At 42.9% G+C, this 26255-nt stretch overlaps 1 protein-coding gene across 6 annotated transcripts in view; it reads left to right on the forward strand.

The window, feature by feature from the left end:
* RREB1 (ras responsive element binding protein 1) overlaps nt 1-26255 on the forward strand; it is a 125628-nt gene that overhangs the window by 45330 nt on the left and 54043 nt on the right. For 3 of the 6 annotated variants that reach the window (XM_054059740.1, XM_054059739.1, XM_054059741.1), the window contains exons 2-6: nt 497-867; nt 11802-11921; nt 13277-13479; nt 18017-18106; nt 19452-19615. In XM_054059740.1, coding sequence (XP_053915715.1) covers nt 837-867; nt 11802-11921; nt 13277-13479; nt 18017-18106; nt 19452-19615 — 608 coding nt within the window. In that variant the 5' untranslated portion in view covers nt 497-836. The remainder of the gene's footprint in view (nt 1-496; nt 868-11801; nt 11922-13276; nt 13480-18016; nt 18107-19451; nt 19616-26255) is intronic. The other 3 variants (XM_054059738.1, XM_054059743.1, XM_054059742.1) reach the window with 1 other exon arrangement.

Raw genomic sequence — 26255 nt, forward strand, 5'->3', positions numbered from 1 at the left:
TCATACTTAAATGTTGCTTTGCTATGTGTGTATATATGAAAGTGATTAGTCAAGGTTCTATGGGCAAACTCTTGATGTCCTGCTGCAGAAATTGGAGAGAGGGGTAAGTGCATACACTTGGTCAATTTTTTTCTTGTTGTTTGTTTTTCTCTACATTGAACACCTCTATCTACTACTTCAGGCAGAATTGGGTTGAACCTCTCCATAATTCATACTGGTTTGTTTCAGGCTAAAGTTTTAGTATATCAATAGGAGTCAGCAGAAGGAAATGAGTTTCCCTTTTCATACGTGAATTGTGGGAAGAATTGTCTGTATCATCTGCTTGATAGCAGTGTGTGAAGCACTAGTGGTAGAATTGTTCCTTTGGAAGAGGAGGGTGGTTTTGGACTAGCAGCAGACGGTTTTTGCTGGAGGAATAGCAACTTGAAACTTCACTCACTGAAGAAACCTGTTCACAATTTTGTCTGTTTTGTTTTGTTTTTGTTTTTTTCCCCAGCGTTCCTGAAATAAACTTCCTGCAATTCTTTGCAGTGTGCAGGTGTCCAGCCTCCCCTTTACTCATGGTCGCCTGTGCAGCCCATCAGACGACCGAAGGCTGTGCCTAAAATTCTGCCAACAGTGCAGCGCCCTGCAACGTTCTTGATATAGTTACGGTGGACACCTTGTGCAGCTACAGGCTATAGCATCCCTTCCTAGTCTGAACAACTGAGTATTGCGTGCCAGGAGTCTACGCGTGTGGAAGACTGCCTGGAATAGAAAAAGGAAAGCTGCAGAGATTGTAAGCTGCTGCTTGATCCGTGTGGCTGTTGTGCGGAGGAGCATCAGAACTTTGCTGGATGGATCCAACAGCTCATTGCAGAGTAGAGGGTCAGTCTCACTGATTATTTGCAGTTATTAACTTTAGTGGATTTTTTGTTTGTTTGTTTGTTTTGTTTTGTTTTTGTAATTTTTGTTGCATGCCTAAGAGGATTGTGGCCTCACATCCAGAATCCTCATGTTCAGGAAACTTCAGGCTGTTCCTGCTTTGAAGATCAGCAGGCATTTCCTCCAGGGTTTTCAGCATTGCTTGAGGAGCCAGTTGCTGCAGAAGTCTTCAGGCCTATCCACCTGATGTTGGTCATTCCTTACCTCACCAGCACGTGGATTACACTGTTTGCAGACTGTCTATGCTCCACGATGACCTCCGTGGATTCCTCATGAGCTTTTACAAGGCCAGGCCTGTGTACTTTGTAAAATCCCTTAAAAATGTCTGCTAGGCTTTTAAAGTGTCACAGCAAAAGCTATACTACAAGGAACTTGGAAGGTCAGCAGCTGGATGTAGTTGTGGATGAAGGGGGAAGCGTGTGTGTATGCAGTTCTTGTTTTGAAAATACATCTTTTTCAAGTCAAGACAGAGATAAGTCTTTTCTGAGGAATCTTATACTCATCTGATGAAGCTGAGGGACTTTTGAATTCCATAAGAAATTGTTGAACTGGCTCTTTTTTGCACACATGTTGCACTCTATGAAAATTAACAGATGCTGTTCCATTTTGTCAGTGTGCAGGAAGCACCTCCCACAGGTTAGTTTCACTGCATGCACTTCAAAATAGAAAGAAATCTCACTCTGAAGAATACCATTGGCAACCAGTACTGCTGGTTAAAATTTTCCTAGTGGCTTTCCTGTGAGGATCTCAACTTGAAGAGGCTTGCCAGCACCATCTACTGCTGTAATTAATTTGCCTAACTAAAACATGAAAGAAATGTTTTATTTCAGAATTTAGAGCTCCGCAAACAACCCTGATGGCAACCTGCCCAGCCAGTGGGTGTGCTCACAAGACTGTGGCAACTTGTTCATCAGTGGTGGGAGAAAGATGTTTTTCTCAAGGTTCTCCCTTCACCTGGAGGAAGAAATAAAACTCAATTTGAGTGGTTTGGGGTACTCTGGCATCTATGGGAAACACCTATCTAGAATAACCCCAGGTAAAATTAAACAGCTCGTGTCTCTTATCTGTGGTTCAGAACAACAGGAGAATGGCAAGCAGTGGTTGTCTATGCTTAATATCTCACGGAGATGATGTAGAGGGTGTGTATCTGTTCCTGGTCCTCAGATTTTATGAGATGGTTGATTTGAGAGCTGGTTTTGCCTCATACAGTGCAGGGCAGGGGTTGGCTCTGGGTAGTGGATTTGCCAAGGGCCTGCCTGCTGTGGAGATACGAGCTAGGAAGCACTACAGGTTATCTTGCTCACAAAAAAAATTGTGTAGCCATTTCAGATACTGCAGTCAGAGCCTGACATTACAGATGCCTCCAAGTGGGATGGGACAGCTAGAGTTGTACAGCATGCTTCTGAATCCCTTTGCACGTCTCTCTTTCCTCCCTGTGGCATGCAGTTTCCCTTATTAAAATTTCAAATTAAAATTAAAAAATCCGATTCGGGGATATGTGTGTTTCGACATTTTAAATTGTCGTGATTATAGACATTTTGTTGTTGTTGTCTGGAGAGTGTGATAGAGGGAGTAGTTCCTGTGCTGACCAGAAAGAGAAAGACAGGAAGACAATGATGTTAACAAGGTAGGGGGGAAAAGGAGGTGTTTATTTAGAAAAAGCCTAGTCGCTAAAGTCTGTGGAGCAGAGGAACCCTGCTGATAACACAGATGAAATAGTCTGCCTCTTTCCGAACTTTAGAGGAGTGGAGCTTTGTAATAAATGGCTGCCATGTGGCAGCTGTCTCCCAGCTTCGTGAGCCTGGCAGTAGTTAATCCTGTCAGCAAGTCATGCTCCCTGGAAAAGAGCAGCGAGAAGAGCTGCAAACTCTTGAATCGTTCTCTCTGCAAAATATTTGCGTGTTGAATCTTTTTCTGCTTAAAATGAGTTTGGTAATTTGGTGGAGGTTCTCATCTTTAAGTATAGTTAGAGTGCAGCTGTGTTGGCTTTTAAATAAAAAGTTAGTAATGTGCTGAGATGTTGCGATTCTTTTCCCTCTTTAAGAAACAAGAAAGCCATTTGGTTTTGGAAGGTGTTTGTTCCAGGGTACAAAAGGTGCTGTGTAAAGAAGGAATGCTCTGTGTTGCTGTCCGTGTGTGTTAAGAAATTAGAGGTTGAGCATCTGAGATCATGATTATCCTTAAAAGCTTGAGGCTTGAAAATTAACCTGTTTACTTCAATTTGCTTTTTGTATTTTGCTGAGCCTGTAATTTTTCTGTCCTTTTTCCATAACCCAGAAACTAGAACTCTGACATAAAAAAAAGAATTTGAGATTTTTGTGTAGCAATGTAACCCCATCAGATTTTTACAGGGCTTGTGATAAAATTGGGATAGTTGACCATGTTGCCACCAGGAAATCAGTTTTCTTTCCTGTAATGTCTAGTCTTTTCTCATGTCATGCACTATTTTACTGCATTATCTTGTGAGACATAAAGTGCTTTGGTGTGCTGCCTGATATAGTGCTCCAAGCAGTGTGCTGGCATCTTTTCCAAAGGCAGTGTGAGTGGGCTGCAGAGGATGCAATGGGAGCTCTGTGGTAAGTGAGTTGATGCTCTCCCCTTTGGGCTTTGCCTGTGCAAGGAAGTTTGCTAGCATGTGGATGCAGTTACTGTGGTGAAACAGCACGTGGGAAATAGCTACTCGGAAAGACTCTTCCTGGTTTAGCTTACCCTGTTTCCAGAATGGTTTTTGTAAAATTGCCCATGCTTTCAGGCTCTCTGTGAAGCTCTTTTTAAATCTGTCCTGGAGGAAGAGGATCACAACCAGGGCACACCACACAAGAAGCAGGGCACTAGCACAGGAGATTTTCTGTGTCTTCCTCAGCGTGATTTATTCTGTCTGTCTCTAATCCCTGCCGAACCCATACTGCTGCACGCACACAGCTCTGGCTACACACGAAGAGCAAGCACGAGAGAATGAAATGTTTGCTCGTTTCTCCATCCAGATTTGCTTTAAACCATTGTCTGGAGTCCCAGCTCTAAAGCTGTCCTTGCCTGAGCTGCTGGGGATGGGGACAGGCTCTCCCTCCCTGACAGCTGCAGGCACCAATTGCCAGCAAGCAGCCTGGCTGCATGGTTTCGTGGCTTTTCTTTCTCTTGTTATTACTGTTCCTTCTTGTTTCCGTGATGCTGTGTGAGGAACAACCAGACCGATTGTCTCCTCACAGGGTGGGTGCCTGGGCATCTGCACAACCAGTTGGTATGGCACGGGAGCCTGTTTGTTCAGTGACACCAGGGGCTTTTGATGGCAGGCTAGGACTGTGCTGCTGCTGCACAGATGCTTGTTCTTGGCCCACCTTAAAAGGACAAGATATCCCGTGGTTTAGACTGGCCATATATTGTCGGGGATGTCAGCGTCTCCGTCACAGCTACTCAGCCAAGCCCAGCATCCCGCTTTGCCCGCCCCGTGTCCCTGCAAGCCTCTCTCTAGTTGGAGCCGAGGGGTATTGCAGTTCGGACTGATTGAAGGGGAGGTCGCTTTTCTCCTCTGTTACTCAGAAATGTTTTCCATCTGGCTCTCCCAAGTGCAGTCTGTCTAGCTCATCCCTTGGGCTCTTGGACAAGTATCCTCTTTCCTCAGCCCAGTGCTTGCTTAGCCATGTAGGTGATGGGACATCAACCTATAGCTTTCCTCCACTCTGCCTTTTAAGTTAATTGGTTTTGGCAGGGCAAAGCAAAAATGAAAAAAAAAAACCCAACTAAGCCCGCAGAACGACGTTTCAGATTGTTTCCTCATTTTGCATCCCTCTTCCCCTTGCTTGTCTGAGGCAGCAGCAACAGATGGGTTTCTGTGTCCCAGGACCACACTTCCCTGGGGTCACTGGTGCTTCTCTCGGGTAGGCACACCTCTGCTTCCTTGGCCTGATGGGCAGAGAGACACGCGTGACTGGAGAGCCTGCTGGTCCTTGCTTCGGATTCCCCCTGCCCCTCCACTCTCTCACCTTGCCCTCGCCTTCTCTGGGGCTGTGTGGGACAGCTGTGTGATGGCCCTCGTCTGACTCATTCCCACCTTCATAAGACACCTCCATCCCACCTGCCAAGAGAGGAGTTGTTTCCTCCTGTCCCTGGCTGTGCTCCAGGCTCCCCACCTCTCCCACACCATGTCCCCAGGCTGTCCCCTTGCCAGGCGGGGCATGAGCCAGTTCTAGATGGAGGGAGAGCCACAGTGGCTGGACCAGGGAAAGCCAGTCGGCATAGGAAGAGACCCCGGGTTGTGTCCCAAGGAGTGCCGCCCTGCTGTGGCTGGTGCCAGCCCTGAGGGACGACGCAAAGGGACTTTCTCGGGTCGCCACTTCATCTGAGGCAAATAAACTGGAGTCAAAGCCAAGAAACACATCAACTTCCTGGAACTCTGCGAGCCGTCCGCACAGCTGTCCCTGCTCCCCGAACACATGCAAAGCAGAGCTTATAAGGACAGACAGTATTGCTTTTGTGTCGCTCCCCAGCCAGTGGGGAGGGTGCAGAGGAGGGGGTGTGCCGGGTAAGCCCCAAGGCCCATCTTGTCCCATGTTCCCCCCGTGTTGCCATGGTTCCCAGTGACTTGGGGAGTCACGCCCCCTCCTCTCCTGGCAGTGGCACAGGCGGGCGAGGGTGAGGATGGAGGGATGCTTGCAGTCCTCTACACGGGAAGGAGTGGAAGGGATGTCTCCTTGTGTTCATGATGGGAATCGTGTAAGCATTTATTTTTTATGCAGGTTTTAAAAATCACCTTCTGATGACGTATAGCCGCTTGTTTTACTCTCTTGCCCTGGCTTTATTTTTTTTCATGTGCCTGGAAGTGGTGCTCGTGGCCTCACTGTCTTCAAATCTCAGTATCCTTTCTGCTTGAACAGGCTCTCAAAGCTGACGGCAGTTTGGTGACAGAGGCTTCCTGGGGGCCAGGTGCTCACCCGCAAGCTGATACAAACAGTGAGGATGGGGAAAGGCTCGTAGAGACCTCTTTGGTTGGGGGTGGAGGAGGGCTAAGGTGTTAAAAAAAATCTCAAAATTCAGCAGCAGCTGTGGAGCCCTAATGCAGCCACAGATTATTGTGGCTCTTTGCGGTGCCATGCGTTTTGTGTGGCGCTGCCATCCCCAAGAATGACAGTGCTGTTCAAGGGCTTGGTGCAGGCTTAGGTCAAACCCTCTGAGATGACTACTGAGCATGCTGGCAGAGACCTGGGCTTTCTCCCGAGGGGCTTGGAGGCCATCAGTTTTTACTTTTGCTCTCTGTGCTACAGCAACATGTGCCTCAGTTCTCCTTTCTAGCCGAGCAAAACACAGGCTCCTGCGTGAGGGCTGTTCCCACAGTACTTGTGAAAGGAGCAGATGTTGGTACACTGTTCAGGTTAGCAAATTGAGTGTTGGGTCAAGAAGATAGGTATGAATGCATTTTGCATTAAGGCTACCCAGTGTCTGTGTGCATTGCAGCAAATCAATTAGATCATATAGGTGAATTTAATCCAGGAAACCCTTCCTTTGCAGGTACAGGATCTCACTGTTAGATTAGTACAGCTTCCTTGTTTTCAGTGTATTACATCAATGTAATACCAGACTATCATGGTGATTCAGAGTTGTCGTTTGCTTAAGGCATTAGCCAAGTTCAAATTCCGGTATGCTTTATGGAGGGATGATTTGGGTTATCTGAGCCAAAGTCCTGAGGACCATTAGTGGTCTGTAAGTCTTAAGAAGGTGATTTTTAAAACCTGCATGAAAAATAAATGCATACATATATCCTGTCATACACACAAGGAGATAAAAAAACAGAAGGAGTAAACATGTTTGAACATTTAAAATTTAGCCTAATTGTTAGGTGTTGGAGCAACAGTCTAGAAAGTCAGGGCTCATCTTGTTCCTGATTGGTGTTCCTTCTCCTGTCCCTGCCCCCAAAACAGAAAGTGATCCCTAGCTCAGTGTTAAGGCATGACCATGAGCATGTGCTTCGCTTGTTTATTCTGTGTCTGGGTATATCTATCTGTACATGTTGGGTAAGAAAAGGCACACGGATGTTATAGTTTCATAGGATCATTTTAGGAAGCAAGATATTACACGCAGGTAAAATAATTGTATTGCTGATACTCAGAGAGTTCATAGCAAGAGGAGCAGTCTCTGCCTTTTGATGCTCAGAAAGTACCTTTCAAGAGGTGCTGCTGCTTTTGATTGTTGTCTTTTAGAGTTTGTTTTATTTTGTTTTGTGTTTCCTTGGAGGAAGACATTAGTCATGGGTACAAGTTCATAACCTTTGGGGTAATATTCTTGGGTTTTACCAAATGCTAAGTGAAAGAACGACCACCAGATACTAATTTTTTATGCTTGTCTTCTTTTCCCCATAAGCTGCTTTGTACTGGTGCTCTCACAGTGGTGACAGTGAGGTGACGCTGCCAGTATAATTCTCTGCCACTGGGGTGCCGAGTCAGCACCAGCTCTTCAGTAGCAAGAGCAGTGTTGGTATTAAAAAGGTCAGTTGGGAAAACTATTTTGTTTGGTTTTCCTTTGCCTTGAGGCAGTGCTATGAATAGTGTTAACTCTTTTTTCTTCCCACATGATGCCTTTTCGCCCTCTTTCTTTCCTACTAGCTTTGATGCAAAATCACATGCAGAATGTAGGGTGGTTTGGTTGTGCCCATCTCTTGAGGCAGGAGTGACCATTTGTGCTTGAGAGTGTCACCGAGTGCTCAGGGAATAAAATCTGCTCCTCTGTGTAGAAGCGTAGTAGGAGAGCAGTGCGTCAGAAGTCATTTGGAGCATAGAGTAGCAATTCTCAGGTATTATAATCTCAAGGGTAAATGGTAAAATTTTGTTTATTCAAATCCTATATGCCTCTTTGAAGTTCTGTTCTTGTCTAAATTTATATACTAGGTCTGGCCTTCATTTTAAATGATCCTTGTTTTTTTTCTAGCAGTTAGAGAAACAGTAGGAAAGCCTTGAATAAGCTAAAAGCCTTGCTAAGGTGGAAATTGTGAAGAAGGCTCAGAATTCCTTTTTGGGTCTCATGAGAAAAAGTGGTTTGGAATGCATATGTGTGAGGTTGCACATTCCTAAAACTGTTGTGTTGTTTCCCCTGTTTCTCCTGCCCTCCTTGTTCTGTACTGTGTACTATGGCATGTTTAATGAAACCAATAAAAGTATTTGGCTGAGAGTGTTAATCTTTCCCTGGCCCAATTAGTGCATGGCTTCTGCTTTAACATTAATGTGGATTTTTTTTGGAGGGCTGAACAATGAGTGGCTTTGTGTTACACACCAGGTTTTCCCTCTTCTTGCCTGTATTGTGTGTTTCTTCTCATCCATTCCAAAGGGAGAGAGCTCATGTGCAGACAGTGGAGCAATCTAGAGCAGAGACTTGTACCAGGGACCAGGACATGCTGCTCCATGCTTGTGTAGCCGCCTGTCAATGGCAAGTCAAGTGACTGTGACTCTGAAGACTATTCATTTCTTCTCCTTTCTTCTTCCTTCCCCTGTGGTCTGTGTTCTCCTTTTTGCTTCATCCATGGTGTTTTTCGCCAGAAGGAGTAGCAGCTGCAACTGTTGAGAATGGTCTTAAACCAAGAAAATTAAATACAAATAAATACACATAAATGATGGGGGAAAGTAGCTGTTGATGGGCTGAGCTTTAACATACAGTGGAGTCACACTTTATCCCAAAGGAGGAAATAGGTCTAGCAAGTGTCTTCCTGTACAGACTGAATGGGAAGCAACAAGGCTTTTTTTCTTTATTTTTTTTTTTAGCTCTCTGCTAAAGTGCAGAGAGGGCTGCTGGTTGTTTTGTATGGGTCCACCCCTCCATGTATTGGCACTCTCACTCTGTTACTTGTTCTCTGTTCTTCCTCCTTTTCACACAGGATAGCAGTGGCACTGGGGTGTTTCTTCAAAGTCAAAAATGACTTGAATGCTTGTGACCACTTCCCTGTTTCCTAGAGGCTTGGTCCGATGTTGAACGCAACCTGAGGGTGCACTGTTTGCCATTTATTTCCTGTTTGTCCTCTTTCCTAGAGGTCTCTTGTTTTCTTTTGAGAAGAGGGAGGAAGAAAGCTCCATCAGTGCCACCTCCAAACAGGGGCATTTGGTGTGAGCTGGAGAAGGCTCATAGTCCTGAAGGCACAATGACATAGGGTATCCATGGTGGTTGCTGCCTGTCTGATTCCCGGAGTTTCATAGGTGCTGTGGAAAACAAACAAACAAACAAAAGACTTCCCTGTCCTCAGTGATGCATTTATTTAAAGAAAAAAAAAAAAGCTGTAAGAGAAATCTCTCAGTATGCTCCTGCTTAAAGGCGCTCTGCCACGGGTTTTCCCACAGGAAGGAGTCATTTGGCCCAGTATTCTTATTGTTTCTATATCCTATTGCAAATAGAAAGTTATGCTTCTGAAATTGGTGTGTGCTGCTCATTCAGTTGTCTTTGTTTCAGTGGTGCATTTTTGCTTCATGCAGGAGAGTGAGAAGTATGTACGTTAATAAAAGTATGCAAGAATAATGCCTGTTTTTGCAGAAATTAAGTTGTGCTCTTTCAACTGCTTCCAAAATAGGGAATTTTGAATGTACAGAAAGCATTTCTAAAAACAAGATCTGTGACTATACATCTTTGTTTGCATTAGCAGGAAGATATTTAGATGCAGAAATAAAATTAACTGTTGGTTCATAGAAATTATGAAGAGCTGTAATAGCACAGCGCATAGTTTTCCTCCTGAAGGAAGAACTAAGGGCAAAGTGGCAGGTGTTTCTGTACCAGGAGGTAGGTTTGCTAGTGCATGCATGTATGCCTGCCTCTTCTCTTTGTGATGATCATTTCCCATTTTTGCTGTTGCTAAAAGCAGGGCTAGGAATTCTGAGTCAGGTTCTCGGGAAGTTCTTTAGCTATGTTGAAGTTACCTTGGGCAACATAGGAGTTCTCACAGTTACACAATAGATTGACTTTTCCCAGGATGAATCAGTGGTGACATTAATGTTCTAGGTATCGACTGAAAGAGGAATGAATAGGCCTAATTTGGAACGAAGACTTGTTTTGTTTGGTTGGGTTTTGTAAGGACTGAAGCACCTATTTGCATTGTTTTAACAGAAAACCCTCCAAATAATTTAAACTGGTCCTTATTTTTGGTCCTAATAAGCAGATACAGCAAGCAACTTAGAAGATTTAGGCCACTCTTGAAAGTAACTTTTGCTTGTTCTCTTCAAAATTAAGTCAACTACCACATAAACGATTAAAAAAAGATGTGGGCAGGGCAAGAATAAATGACCGTATTGCTTTTGAATGAGATGGACCTTTTTTAAAAACAAACAAAATAACAGTGAAGTTATAACAGTTAAAGACAAACAAAATAAAGACAAATAAACATCTCCCATAATTAGCAGGGGCAATACAGAAGGATGAATGCTTGGCCTCACCTTGGATCAAGAAATCCCTGTATTGCAGGGACCACTAGTGTTTTGTTAGCAAAAAAAGTAAAATAATGATGATGGAAGAGTTGCTTTGAGTTCTTCAGGATAGCATAAAATAGTCTTTCTGTCTGGTTTTGAAGATACAAATCAAAAACAGTGTTAAGAAGCTATTGTTATTCAGAGCCTTAGAAACTGGGCTTCACGGGGTCCTAGGTTTTGTCTCTAGACCGCTCCTGAGAGGGTTGATGGTTAAACGACGGAAGCTTGAATCTACAGCTTTGTCTGACATTGCGTGAAAAGAAGAACAGCTTGTCACAGGCCATGCCTTTTCTTTTTGCCTTTTCTTGTGCATTCTAAAATGTCAGTAGTTGGGATAACGTAGTCATTTATTGTTTGCAAATGCTGTTCAAACAGCATTTGAAGATGTGTTACATGACTGATTTGCATATCATCCTTGAGAATGTTTTCTTAAAAGAAAGAAGGCCGGTTGAGTTACCTGCAGTTTGAGGTTGATAGTCTTTGCTTTCTGAAAAAAGGAAAACCTGTATTGAGTTTTCGGGGTGCAGTCTGTAAATCTGACATGATGAAATGTCCACAGTGTGTTTGTTTCCGTAATGAAATAGACATTTTGCTTGTAAGGCTATAAGGGTGTATATCTCCATTAAAAATGTATCGCTAGTTTTCCATATTACAAATAACCTTTTCCAGAGGCTATCGCCATAGGTGCCGCAAGTAGAGATCTGCTGTCTTTCTCATGCATTGATCTTTCCTCATAACCTCTAAAAATGATGTTTAACTGCCCTGTCATTCTCCAGCCAGAACAGGCATCCTTCCTGAAACCCCAGTGACAGCATAATAAGTTTGTGGTTTCAGAAAGGGGTGTGGAGAAATTCTGTCGGCACATATAATGGTTGCTTATGTCTTCAGCTCATCTGGAAACCTTGGGCAGTGGGTGTGAGGAATTGTGCCCAGTGGTCCCAGAAACCTCAGTAGTCACTTCACCACTGCTAGAAGGAAGAAAGAGGTCACCATGAATTCTTGTATTAGAATAAAATGTTAATCATTCAAGAAGAGAAGTGAGGAAGAGTATGTGTATGAAATTGAAATAATTAAAGTCTCTAGCTGCAGAATATTCTTCCAACTTCTTAACCAAATGTCATGACTGTTCGTGATATGCTGCCTTGCTCTCTGCTTCTCTCCCTCCTCCTTTTTTTTTGCTGTCTTAATACTGGGGACCAAACTGGTACAGGTTTCCTCTTTGCCCAGGTTTCACCACTGGCAGAGGCAGCAGCATCTTCCAGCCTGGTGCTGGATCGCTCGTGGAAGCAGATGCTTGGCTGCATTGCCATTGTTTGTGTGCTTCTGTCATCAGACCTACATACCTGTAAGGGGAGCCTTCAAACTAAAGAGCTGTTAAAATGTTATTTTGTTAAAATGGCTTCTAGAGAAACTTACTCTCTGTCTCTTTTTCCCTTCTCTCTTACATAGTGCTAGAGGGTGCTGCTGAAGAAGAGGCTGAAGAGCCAGACCCTACTACACATACTACACTAAGCGAGGAGATCAGCAACCAAGAAGAGAGCCACAGTCAATCAGGGGATAAAAATGAAGGTAACTGGTTTGACGAGCTCTGTGGGACTCCCTAAACTACAGCATTGATTAAGGCTTGTAGAAACATCTGAAACCCTTATCTATGTAAAGATCGTAAGATGCATTGAGCAGAAGCACTGATGCATACATTTTGTTCCACATTTCTAACCTTTATCTGTCTGAAAAGTACAAAGTAGGTTGAGCAGAAGCATGGGCACATAAGTACTCAACTGCCACTTCAGGCTTCCAAACGAAGATTTTCTTGGCTTCTGATGACTTGGCACCACATTACTTAGCCTCAAAAAACCCCACGTTTATAATGCTTATGAAGTTATCTTCCAAAGGCAGTATTATGCAGAGATCAAATGTTCACAGACAAACATGTTCCTCCTTGTTCGCTCTCACATCCTCTTGTGTTACAGTGACTTTCTCACGACACACGTAAAGATTTTGTGCTCTCCACTAGAGGTGACAGAGCAATAGACTTGCAGGGTGTTCCTCTTTGTTAGGGAGACTTCTTTAGCGGGAAAGGAGTGTTTAGTTTGAAAGCATTTTCCTTTTCAAATTTGTTAAGAGGGAAGTGGAAAGCCTTACCTATGTATTTGACTTGTCTGTATATTGAGAAATCAGAAATGAGATTTCAGGTGTTTTGGATTTGGTATCTGAGATGGGAGTATCCCTGTTGCATACAGAATGTGATGGAGAAGTCTGAATCTGACAGCTTTAGCTGTGGTGCTAGTTGTGGATGTAACACATATACTCCACGGGCTGATGTGGCTTGATAGACCAAAAAAAAAGGAAAAAAAATCTGCATAGATGTGTCAGTAAGGAAGCATTTGGGAGATTTGGGGTTTTGTTTTGGTTTTTTTTTTGCGAATTTAGCTTATTCCATATACATAGCTGGCTTCAGCTATACTAGAAAGAGAAGCCAATATCCTGCACTGTGTTACTAATGCCTTAATTGTGTGGTTCTGCTCAAAACACATGCTTGCTTGAATGGTTGTGCTTGCCGGTTTGAACATTCATCAGTACTGCTCTACTAGTTCGTGGTGATCACAAGGTACCATGAATAATACCATTTTACAGCAAGAGAGCTTAGGGTAAATCACTCTGTAACCCCCGACTGAATTGAGGTTGAAAATGAAGATAATGTGAGTGTCCTATGAGAAGAAATACACACCTTGCCCTGTACATTCCAGTATAAGAAACTTTTTCTGTTACAAGAATGCCAATTATTATGGGCTGTTGCCTGTTGCCTCCATGATGATCCAGCAGAGTATGATGTGGGTTACAGGCAACTGAAAATATTTGAGGTTTAGTTGTTTTTTTTCAGATGGCCTAGCAACTCCTATGTGTGTTTTTGTTTTTAATTCCAGAGGAACAGCTGGAAAGCTTAAACAGCTACAAGGTGTCACCAAGTTCACCACATAGTTTAGACGGAGCAGACTTGTCCTCCATTGACGCCATGATGTCAGCAGTGATGAATGTGGGGAAGATTGCTGAAAATGGTGGGAACTCTCAAAATATCAAATCCCCCTCAAAGTCTCCTGCACCAAATCGGATTGGCAGGAGGAACCAGGTAAGTGAACCCAAATGCAGAGAAAGTGAAGGAGAGACAAGCAGCTGCATGGAAAGTGGGAAGAAGTAATGATGTTTCTTTTATTGTTTTGCCTGCCTTTCTCTCAGCAGGTACTTCTTGTCTCCACCATTGGTTCTCTGTGTATGTTTCCTGGTGGCTCTCCAGTACATAATTTTAGAAAGCTGGTAATCAAAAGGGGTCTGCTTGCTTGGATTCTCAAATAAAACATGAGCTCCAATGGTGAGCTGGCCTAGCAGGTGCCACTAGCGGCAAAGCCATCTTAAGAATTGACACATCTTCCCTGCTCCATCCTTTTTTCAACTCCTGCGTTTGTCTAATCTGTCTGGGGATCAGTTCATTTCATGAAACTAGGAGAAAAGAAGTAGCTCAGAGAGGAGCAGAGTGATGTGACAGGGGCTTGTCTCAGCCATCATGTGGGACCCCTCATGAGATGTGCAGCTGTCCCTGGGGAGGATCCACATGATTTAAGGTTCAAGGCAATGCTAGAACAAAACATCCATCAGGATGCTCAGTTCTCATGTGTGTAGTGGAAGATGCCGTTACTTCATTATTAATAGACCTATAAAGAGCTATTGCAGAATGCTTTGTATAAGTCTTGCAGAGCAAATATATGCAGCTTTTATCATTTTTTTTTCTGTTTACCAGTTGATGGCACCAGTTGATAGCAATATTGATCTAAACAAGTGGAAGGAGAGAGTTTTGTCAGTTGAAGTTTTTCACCTGCTGGGCAAAGCCCTGCAGATGAAGGTGCTGCAGAATGTGAAGGAATACCCCACATCCCTATGTCCATTTGACTGTAGAGCTTGCAGTGAAGCACAGAGAATTTGTAAATTAATCAAGATGTAACAGGGAGCAGAAAGGTTGAGAGGCATGGCTCATGTGATGTTCCTATAGTAGTTTATTAATAGCATGCCAAGTAACTGCACAGTTGACAGATTTATGACTTGTCTTGGATTTTTTTTGCTTGAAAGGAGCTAAAAGCCATTACCTGTAAATGAATGTTCTTGAATGATGAGCCTGGGTGGTATATGGGCAAGTGTGTTTGTAGGATTGTATTGTCGAGCACCTGGCTTTAATGTTTCTTTGCAGTGTTCTCACTTAGGGGCTGCCCTGGTTCCTTGATTTCGTCATGTGAAGTGAGGCACTGGAGTTCAGACTGGTCTCAGTGGCAGTGCTGTTACACAGCTGTACGCCAGTACACCACGTGGTTTGGCTTCAGGGAAGTTTATTAGCGTTAGTGACCTTTATTCCACCTGATATTTCGATGGGCATTGAATCAAAGGAAGCCTGAGAGTAAATGTGACAGGATTAAGAGGGATTTTTACAGCATAAAAATAAACAAATACATTCAAAACATAGTAAATAGCCTGTTTGTTTTTAGACTGAAAGATCATTATCGCCAGAGGGGTAAAAGGCTACATTACTGAGAAAAGAGAAGTGAGATGTGAAATATTAAGTGGCTATCAATCTGGTTAGCAACTCTAATACAGCAAATTCACATTTTCTGTGTAGCAGAATGAAAGCACTGAATTGTTTCAGTGTGTAGCAGCACACAGATCTCAGATTCTGGTCAGAATGTGCCCCTTATTATAATTTCAAGGATAATAACACTTAGCTAATTTTCTGTCTCTGACCATCGTTTCCCATGAGTTGGCAGTGAAACATTTTGCCCTGAACCTTTGTCCCAAGGTCTATGGTTCTCTTTATAATGCTGACTTTATCTTTGCTCTACTCTACCCATAGTCTAATATACATATTTTCACATCAGCTTGCATCCATTTTAACTTCTCCATTGCTTTGCTTTCAAAGAAAATAAAAAGTATGAAACAAACTGAGCTAATGCAGAACGTTTTCCGTCAGTTCAATGCAGAGCAATTGTGTCAGATTGACTTACTAAAGGAAGAGTAGCTAACAAATTACCTGCTAAAGTTAGGTGCTAATTTTATCTTTAAGTTCAGGAAGTGTGTTAGTTGAGTGCTGTCTTTTAAATTTGTCAGTGGAAGTGCTATTACAGTAGGGATGCTAATGTTTTTCGGTCCCGATAGGTCAGTCAACAGCATTCCTGTTGTAGCTACCCTGGATTTGCTTCAGCTGTGTTACGGTATGCGGCATGTACCCTCTGTGACCACTGGAGAAAGTTTGGGTTTTAGTTAATAATAAACCCTGGATTCAGTACTAATCAGCTCTGGCTGAGCTATAGTGAGTTTCTGATCTTTGCTTCAAGGTGAACCAGTAATTACTCTATCTTCTGTTAATTTGCTGATTCGAAGAGCAGGCAGTCTGGAAAGCAGGCTTTGAAGCAATCAAGTGTATCGTGTTGAACTGTGGTGCTTGTGGGGTAGGCAAAAAAAAAGTAGTAGGTTGATAATTTCACAGAAATACCCTGTGGATTAAGCATCATCTAAACTGTCAGCACAGCTGCGGGAATTTTCCTCATGGCACAGTGTGTTTGTTTTCTGTCCTGAGCCAACTTTAACAGAGTTGCAGTATAGCTGGAGCTGAACATTACTCCATGGGCAGGTTGCATATAGTAAAACTAAAGTGATGTAAGTAGGATGGAGTACATGTATGTGAATTGTACATTTGTATATATAAAAAAAAGGGGGCACTGAACATTTTAGTTTTCTTGGGGTGTTCAGACTTTGTAATGGCAGCCTTGCTTGCTTGCTTTCTGATGTTTTGTGAGTACTGGTGTGTTAGGCCTTGGCCCATGTGCATGGTTTACAGAGATTAGGTTTAGGGTAGGGAGCCCTGAAATACGGTTAGAAAAAAGGTGTACAAGATGAACGGTATGGAGGAGTGAGAGAAACTAATCCTTGTAGTCCTGATGCTTTTAGAAGTGAGGTCACAAATTTTGTTTAGTTCAGGCACAACAGGAAAGTAGCTCTTCATCCAAATCCACAGGTCACTGAAGTTAATAGAAAATTATCATAGCCCTATTTCTTTAAAACAAGCTGTTAGATTTTTAATAGACAACTCTCCAGAACCATTCCCAAATTATGTAAGAGGGGATATTCCTTTGCTGACACTTTGAAAAACTTTTCTCCAGCACTGTGTCAGCACCTTTCCTCCTTACATGCCAGAGTTTGTCAGAAGCTTGGGTTAGTCATTCTTGGTGTTCTCCACAAATGCTTGTGTCTGACAGCCTGGAAATGGTTGCTTTCAAGTTGATGACTTTTGAGACAGCAGTGGGGGAAAAGAGCTGTGTGGAGAGAGGAAGTTCACAGATACACTCAAGACACACACAGGTACACTCATACCCATCAACTCCCTTCCGGCCAAAGAGCTACTAAGGATGGGTTTTCTTTTTTGCTTGTTTTCATGTTTTTACTAATGATACTTAAAGCCAGCAAAGAGATTCAATAGAATGCATCCTTTTGGCGTAAATATTATCCTTCCCATTGGTCATGCAGAGTTGTCTTTTGTACTTTGTTGTCGTCAGAAGTGTAGGTAACAGGAGGTGGATCTGCCTTGCTGATGAAGATTTGCATCATTCTGCAGAAAACTGAGGCTTAATTTTCAGTGCCAGGCCATCTTCCTTTTAATGTATAGGCATTGGTGCATAAACTGTACCTGGGCTTCTTAGTGAGATGATGAAAATACCCTTGATGTCATGTAGTAGCCATCCTTTTGGGCAGTTCAGGCAAATGTCTTTGGTTCTTGCGAGAGTGCCATTTCATCTTTGGCTGAAAGACTGGTGGCTTTGCTCAGTATCTTAAGGACATACTTAAGTCAGGCGGAGCTCTCCTGTCCGCTTCATTGTTTGTACTCGTGGTTTGACCATGGTTACTCCTGTTCTCACCTGGGTGGAGAATAACCGGGTTCATAATGTGTTCTTTTTGAGTCACGTAGGCTCCTGCATTGTCACCTCTTTCTTGCTATGATCTCATCAGATCTTGCAGGCTTCAAAAGGGTTGGGCCTGGCCAGTGTGCCTAGATGGGATGCTTCCAGGAGAAACACAGGGTGCCAAGGGAAATGGTGCTGGTGATTCAGTAAACGCCATTCTTCCTTCTGAGTCAGCCACAGAGCAGAACCTACAGCCCCTAGAAAACACACCAAGCTAGTGCCTTGCTATCAAGATGGGGTGAAAAACCTGAAGTCCTGACAACTTATTAAAGGTCTTTTTGGAAGATTAGCAGCGTTTGCCCACATATTCTGGCAGTGTTCCAGTAATTACTTTCTGCTCATCTAAATTCTTCTTGGCAGTTTGAGCTGGTTGCAATAATTGCCTTCACTTCCTGTCCTAAACTGCTACTGGTGAGTATCCGTGTGCTGTTAAAACAGCTGCTGTACTTCTGTGGTAGTTGAAATGGCCCCTCTTTATAAATTCAGAAGTTTCTTAAACTTCCCTGAGGGATCTATAGGGATGATAAATGTATATGTGCAAGTTGTTCTACTAGCAGTGGCCTTTCGTATGTATGATAGATTATATTTTTGCTGTACCCAGCACTAACAGCTTTTGAGTTCTTTTAAATTGATACTCCTTCTGATTGTTTTGGTTTGTTTTGTTCACAGGAAATAAAAGAAGAGAGGTCTTCCTATACCTGTCCTCTGTGTGAAAAGATTTGCACTACACAGCACCAGCTAACTATGCACATCCGTCAGGTACGCAGAGTACTGGCTCTTGATTTCTTTCTTGTAAGAGCATCTGGTTTGCTAGTGAGCATTTGCAATGGTGAAAAATACTTCCACTTACAAACCAGAAATGCTTCATTGTAACTTAATTCAATTGTTTTGCTTTTGTTTTAGCCTTCCCCCTGTATTTTCTTTAAAAAAGAACAAGCAACAAACCACAAACCCAGCTCTGAGGTGGGCAATTTTCCTCCCTTCCTTCCACAACACTCCCCCAGTCCCTAGTGGCTCAAACAAGGATGTATGTCCTGTTTTGCATAGCTTAAGGTATCCGAAGGATCCAGAAAACCACTTCCATCATGAGGCTTAGGTCCTGTTTTCTTATCCTGTTTGAGTACAGATCCCTTTACTGGTCATGCAAATTAAGAAGCAGGAAAACATGATTTTTAAATCCTCTCAGTGTAGAAGAGTATAGCAATTTTGGAAGGCAGAATTAAAAATACACTTTTTAAATGGATTATGCACTCTTTTTTGTCAGCTACAGGGCTCTTCTTTGCTCCTCTTGAAATATATGCATACTTTATAAGGAGGTTTGGCCTTTTCTATGTCAGAAGGTTCTGCTTTGGATGCTAAGGTTGTGGTTCACCGCTGTGAGTCCACTAGATACTTATTACTTCAGTTTTCCCTCCTGTACTGTAACTGTTACTCACTTTTTTTTTCTTACTCTCCTGGGGTTTGGTTTTATTTTTTTGGTACATGAAGAAAATTTTGATCTCTGAATGCAATTAAGAAAGAGTGATGCATATTGCACAGTAGCTAATGGCCGTGTTTTGGCCCTGTAATGCATTCTTATGGTAACAGAAGTCTGCATGTGCACTCAGAACCAGTTTGCTTCCTTTTTTTTACTATACGATCGGTTTGAAATTAATATATTTAAAGAGTACTTGGTTTCAAGTGTCTTTCTTTTGCTATGAAGTCCATAATTATATCTTTTTTTCTGGTTTTCCTCTTACCACTCACCCAACCCCAAGCTACTGCACTGCTTTAAGTATCTTTAAGTATGTCAAGGTACCCTTTGTTTGGTTCTATCCCCTTCTGCTGCACACCCAGCAGAAATACTGCATGTGGCAGGCATCACAGGCTGTAAGAAACAGCTACTTGTGCTGGTGCATTAAGGAGTTACAAATGAAGAGTGGGAGTTGAGTTGAAAGGTGGGGGCACTGGGGAGGAGAGGTGTATATACAGGGCTCACCTTAATATAATGTATTGTGCCCCATGGCTGTCTAAAGCTGTTTTTAGGATGTGTATAGTACTTGCTAATATTTTATCAGCACATCAGAAGGATCATTCAATGAAAAAAATTCATTGCTTTCTCTAGCATAACACTGACACTGGAGGGACAGACCATTCCTGCAGCATCTGTGGAAAGTCTCTGAGCTCAGCGAGCTCCCTTGATCGCCACATGCTGGTGCACTCAGGTGAAAGGCCTTATAAATGTTCAGTATGTGGACAGTCCTTCACCACCAATGGAAACATGCACAGGTGAGTGCTGATCGTGACCCAGGAGTTTGAAAAGGATTACAGGGTAGGGGGCTGTTCTCTTTCCTTGGAAGGAGTTGCAAGCTGGCAAGACACTTACTTGGGCAGAAGATGTGGACTATGTGATTTACAGGTATGGCATGACACGAGTAAACTACTAGGATGCTGAAGTTGTGCGAGGAAGTAAGAATTGAGAAAGATCTTTAGCTCTCTTCAAATATTATGAAGAGTTGTTGTGGATATCCAGAAGTACGCTTTTTGGTTTTATTAGTAGTATTATTTTGATGAATAGGGTGGATTTTTCTCAGTGGAGAAAAATATGTAGCTAAGCTGTATAGAAGCTTCTAGTTTTGTAGCTTCAAAGTTTTGGATGCGAGTGATTGTATTGGAACATCTATGGTGGTGGTGTACATTATCTAGTAAGATGTCCAAGTGCCGTCTTGAAGATGCCATTTTGAAATAATAGGTCTTGGTTTTAAATATGTGCATCAATGCTTGCTTGTACCACAGACAACTTACTGCAGTATAGATCCAGAAAATTCTCTGTAACCCAAGTTGCCAAATTTATTTCATGTGATTTCCTTTGTAGGGATGTAGTAATATGTGCAGCTGTCAACTGGGGAAACAAAATGTTAAATGGCGTGGATGTTCCTTCCCGTCTCAATCTTCGACTCAGTATTCATTTATTTACATGGGTCGAACGCTGCAGAGCTGATAAAGACTTTGTGAATTCCCACATAGCTTTAGTTCTGATATCAAAGACTACAACCTACAAAGAAACTACAAGACAGGTAGAGGAAAGGAATATGGCTTATAAGCAAAATGACAGGAGTGAAGTGACAGCTACAGACTGATTCTGTGTGGGAGGGGAGAGATTTTGTTTCCTTGATCATTACCAGTCATTTTCCAAGCAGTATGCTATAGGTGGAATGAAAGGGGTAATTTTGGTACCAATAGGAAAGATGACATAGTGCTACACAAAGCAGGCAATAGCTGCTTGCAGCTTCACCATCTCTGTATCATATTGTCCAGACTAAAACAGTTAAGTGAAAACAGAGGAGAAACAAGAGAGAATGCAGTTCTGTAATTCTGTATTTATTTAACTTACAGTTGATTAGAATTGAGGAGAGTTGGAGGGAGAGGTAAAATGAGAAGGGAAAGATGCAAAGATATTCAGGGGAGATTCTGGCCTTGGGCACTGAATAAATCACACGTCTGACTCATCTGACCAGAGGTGTTGTGAGCCACATGTTTGCCAGACTGGGTCATTACTCTGTCTGCCGTGAGGAAGGCAGGGCAGCTGCTGAGTGGCAGCTGATGCCACTGTCAGCATCCAAGGGTGAATTCCAGTGGTAGGACTCTCGGGTGGTCAGACACTTATGTTCAGGTCCTCAGCCTGGGCTACTTGTTGAAGGACTGCTTGCCGGGTTTGTTTGGCTTTTTGCTCACTAGGCATCGCCTTGTCCTCTCCCACAAGTAGGAAAGGGAGGCTTCCCCTGTGTCTCGACTCCAGTCCTATCAGGGATTGATGTAGTCACCTTTGCTTATGCATGTTTCCCTGTATAGCAGCTCTTACTGTGCTTCAGTAGCAAATTTGCCAGACTTGCCGGGCTCAGTGACTTGCCCAAAAGAAGCTAAGCACAGATCAGAACCTTCTAATGAGAAGAGTGTTTGATTTAAATTTTTTCTCTTAACGAGATGTTGCTGGAAGTTACCAGGATGGAATGCTGTATTTACTGACTGCACTAAGAAGGATCTAAGTTCATGTGAGGAAAATCTTCTATTAAAAGTTCTTTCCAGCTGGTCTGTAAAACAACTTGTGTAGGTCTGCACTGCAGCAACTTAGTGGGCCAGTGCAGAAACCTGCTACCGAGCTTGGTGGCACTGCAACAAGTGACCCTAGACCCATGACAAGCAAGATCCTGAGCACATTGAAACAGGCTAGTTTTGCGAATGAAGGGTTGTGGTTACCAGGACTGTGCCACTGATTTTTTTGTAGTGAATAATCTTTTCTTGTTGCTATAACAGACTATAATAGTGTTGCTGAAGTGGAAGGCATGAATGTGCAAGTAGACAGATGGGGATAGATGCAAAGTGAAATGGAATTTGTTGTCTGGTGCTATGACACGTTCACAGGGAAGAAGTTCATTTTGCCCACTGGGTACCTCCTTCCAAAACAGGTATTTCTAGTCTAAGATGATGTGAAGTAAATTCTTCCGTAGGCATCTCAAACTTAGCTATAGCACCAAGTCCAATGGCCTGCCAGTGCCATGGCTGAATGCCTTTCACGTGACGTTCAAAATTACTTCTGCCTGAAGGATCCTGGAGCAAGGACCTGCTTGCCAAGTCCTGCCTTGTATGCAGCCTCCCACAGGCCTTGCTTGTGGGGGTGCTGTGTCTGTTCTTTTGCTCCAGTGGGATGATAATAAAACTTCATCTTTCTCTGCTTTTGTGCACAGTTCATTTATTATTCACTGGTTTTGTGGTATGGTATCTAAGTAGGGAAAGTTATATGCCTAAACCAGCAAAGAATAAGATTTCTAACGTGGCCCTGGTAGCCATCGTGGTGGTATCCCTGGAGCGTTGCACAGGATGTGGGATCAGAAGGAGTTTTAGGCGTAGCAGGAAGTTGTGAATGTGCTGCTAAAGAATCAAGATAGCTTGTGAAACTCCTGCAGGAGCTTCCCTAAGGATTACTGCATTTTCATCAAATAAGGACTGCACAAGAGGGGATGAGAGACAAGTTGGTCTGCCAGTATCGGAATAGGGTGAAACAGTGTATAGGCACCTACTACCTACATCCTTTCTTCTCTTTTTTTCCACTCTGCCTTGTTCTGGATCTTGTTTAACTGTCTGTGCTATTTTTTAAATTCAGACTTTTAAGAGAAGTGTTAAGGGTAAAAGTCCAACAAAATGGTTTTGTCAAGGGAAGTACCGTGCCATAGAAATGCTGATTACTGTTCTGGCAGAGGATGAAATTTCTGATCTATTTTTTCACCTCATAGCAGACAGGTCATTAGACATTCAGCTGAGCAGAGAAGGGAAGGGATTTTGGTTGCTTTTTGGGGTTAGAAGATACCAATGTTGTTACACTTTCAAGTCCCTGTGTTCTCCATTGAAAGCAATTTTTCTTCTTCCTCACTTTATTAAGTGAAGGGGAAGAAAAGACCCCCAGAGCTCTTATTTGTAGTTCTGTTGCATGTGGGAAAAATTTTTTTGCAGCAGCTGGACTTTACGGAGTGGGAGCACTCTTTTCTGCCCATCTCATCTCTGGGTGAGTCCGGCTGTGTTGCATGTACTCTTTACCTGTTAAACTCATGCTGCCCTTCCTGACTCCCACAATACATGCAACACTTCATTTGTAAATGAGTCATAGCCTTTTACATAAAGTCCAGTTTCTTTTTGTTGTGCTCCTTGGCTCCTTATCAACAAGTCAAGTTGAATGGGCACAGCAGACAGGGGTGGAGGAAGAAGGTTCTCTTGACCAGCTCCATTCAGAAGAAGAGGTTAAAACTTGCTTCCTTTTCCGACCAGGATGACGCTTGCCCAGGATTTTCAACAGGGAACTACAAGTCCCATTTACAGCAGTCAGACTACTCGGGAGTGGCCTGAGCCTCTTATAGGGACATTTTCTGTTGGAGAGAGCAATGGTCTCTGGAGAGTGCTCAATGTGAATCACAAAAAGCTGGTTTTATCATTCTTCCAGATGTCCTGTCAAGCTGACTGCCTCTGTATCAGTGCTGCTTCTCCTGTTTGGGGATGGTTGTTGTGATCTGATAACTGGGAGATCCATCAGTTTCTGGTGTCAGGAACAGAAATTGCTCTGGAGGAAGGGAGCTGGAGGCAACGCTGAGTTTTTTTTACAGAAATTTCTTTTTAACCAGTACTTGAAAGGGCAAGTCTTCTTGGAAACAGCAAGCCTTCTAGCATCAGGAACTGGTCTGGGACTTAGGGGGTCGTTTTCTTGTGTCTTTTCCAGAATTTAGAGGAAGAACTTTGTTCATAGTAATTTTGAGTTCAGAATTCCTGTAACTGGAACAGCATTGTGATGATCAGTACATAAGAAAAAATCTGCAGTTTGGGATATGCTAATCCTCACACTTCTATGCAAGGGATGCAGACACAATGGCTTTCTCTTGGTCACAATAAATTGAAGTTGAGTATTCTCAGACCTCCAGCAGAAGCATAAACTACATGGAAAAGAAGGGGTGTGTATCTGTAGAAGAGTTTTCTGTAGCTATGAAAGAGCTGAGGATTTCCAAAGTAGTGTCTCCAATCAATAGATTGCAATTTCTAAACGTTTTCCATCTGTGCTGTCACAGCATCTCCCTAGAAAGTATATCTTTGAGTAGTGCCAACTTTGAGGATCTGTTTTGGGTCTAGACTCTGCCACCAAATTGGAGGTTGCAAGCCTCTTGTTCCATCTCCACTGCGGCATCTCCCCAAAGTGCAGACAGAGGAGTTAGGCTGCTGCTGTGGGTTTTGGTGGTGGTTTATAAGCTTTAGCAACAGACTTTGTGGTAGAGAAAATACTTTGCTTCACTTATTGTGTTGGATTCCAGTAGAATACGCATCAGGCTTCAGGAGGAAGGGCAATGCCTCCATTTGCCCCAAAAGGGTTTCCTTTGCAGGTAGGAGACTTTGCCCACTGCTTCTTTTCCATTTCCGTGAATGAGGATGATCTGTGCATATTGCTTTAAAGCACATTTTCCTCCCTGCTGAAGAAATGCTCTCCATGCAACTTGAAAATGTTAATAGGGTATAAATGCCAGAAGTGAGGCGAGAAATGACCTTCCTGCCAGCTTCCATTGGGTCGCTACTAAAGGCTCTGTGGCACATCTGAAAAGGCTACAGGGATACGTATTTCAGCCACAGCTTCCCCAGTTTGGTAAATGAAGCTGCAGTGTCAGTGTCTGATGTTCACCAGGCTGTCCGTGTAAGTGCAGTAATGCAAACTAACTGAAGTGTTCTGTATGAAACCAAAACGTCACAGATATCTATCCACCTTCTTTTCCTCCTTCCACTCCTACTCCATACCTAGCAAAATTCTCAATAATGGCTTTTTATTTACATCCTGCTTCGGTACTGGTAGGCTATTTATGCACCATCTCGGGAACAGGTCTCGAAGTTTGTGGATTTTTTTTGTCTTTTGGCACGTGTGAAGCACCACATGCAACAACCACATGCAGAAGTCTTTGAAACTCAAATTGGAAGATCTGGATCACAGAAGCTATGCTTTGAAGCATGCTTACAAAGGGTCCTATCAAAGAAGGTATTTCTTCTTTTAATTAAGAAGACACTTTCATTCTCAGTCTTATTTTCAGTGCTAGATAATTTTCCCAAACTTCTCTTTTTAATGGGCTGCGGAGAGACAAACAGCTGGTTTTGTTATCAGGGCATGGTACTGTTCTGTGTTCAAATTAAGTCTTTATTAAACAACACTTTTTGTGTGTGTGTGTGTGTGTGAATGTTGCTGAATTGAGGTTTTTGAGAAAGACAGAAAACGCACATGCTGAATAGTAGTCTGTGAATTTTGATGTTTTAGCCAGCTATTTTCACTGGCAAGTGAAGAGCATGCGCTTGGTGAAGATTGTTAACGTACTGGTTGAAAGATGAGTGTTGGATCCTGATAAAGGCACAGGGGTTGAGATGCGTATGCTTTAATGATTTTCCGGCTGTCTTTAACATGGATCTGTGTTTCCTGGGCAGGCATGCGTACAGGCTGCCTGTGACTTTGCGAATATCCAATAGGCAGTGTCCTCAAGATCTGGCTGAATCCATCCTCTCCCTGCATTCCACCTGTGAATTGCTCCTGTGTTATTTATGGCATTGGCCTGCTTCCAGTGCGTTGTGTGTGCTTTGTAGGGTGCAGTGCAGTAACAATGTCCAGCCTCCGAGTACAAATAGGATCTCTGCAGTCTAGCATGTGCAGTCTGGCATTTGCTTAAGATGCGAGTTTTTGGAGGCAGAGCATAGCCAAATATGATCAGCATTTATTTTTTTTCCAGAAGAGGAGACAGACTGCCTTGTTACAACAGGGTTTGGATTCTGGTGGTTTGCAAAGATGGCCAAGTGTAAATTTGGTGTTAAACTTTGGGTAGCTTTGAAAAACTGAACGTACAAGATCTTGAAGCTAAGAACAAGTAGCCAAGGAACTCACCAGACTGAAAATGACTGACACTTCACACGTGTGAAAAGGCATTCTCTTATTGTCTTGCAGAATAGAATTGTCTCTTTGGACACCTCCTAAGGAGCTTTTATATCATTGTAGTTACTGATAGGCAGTTCTTTTAAACATGAAGAAGCAGGGTGTTTCATATGCTTTCAAATCCATTCCTTATACGTGGGAGATGATTTAGCCACTGTCCGCATGCTAGTGAAAGATAAGCTTCAGCAAATGCGAGTGCCCTAATTCTTGAGCTGGGATAACGAACACAAAGGACTAATTTCTGCTTCCAGTAATAGATAACTGTAGTTGTAGGAGACAAGTGAGATGTCATACCTGTTGTAATTTTCTTTGCAATTAAAAAATATTTCTTACATTTTCACTGGTATGTTTTATAGGATGGGGAAACACATGTAGATAAGGGTTTTTTTTTAATCTTTCTCCTGTCAGCAGATATATCCAGAGTAAACATTTGGT

The sequence above is a fragment of the Cuculus canorus genome, chromosome 2 (assembly GCF_017976375.1).
Source record: "Cuculus canorus isolate bCucCan1 chromosome 2, bCucCan1.pri, whole genome shotgun sequence".
NCBI lineage: Eukaryota > Metazoa > Chordata > Aves > Cuculiformes > Cuculidae > Cuculus > Cuculus canorus.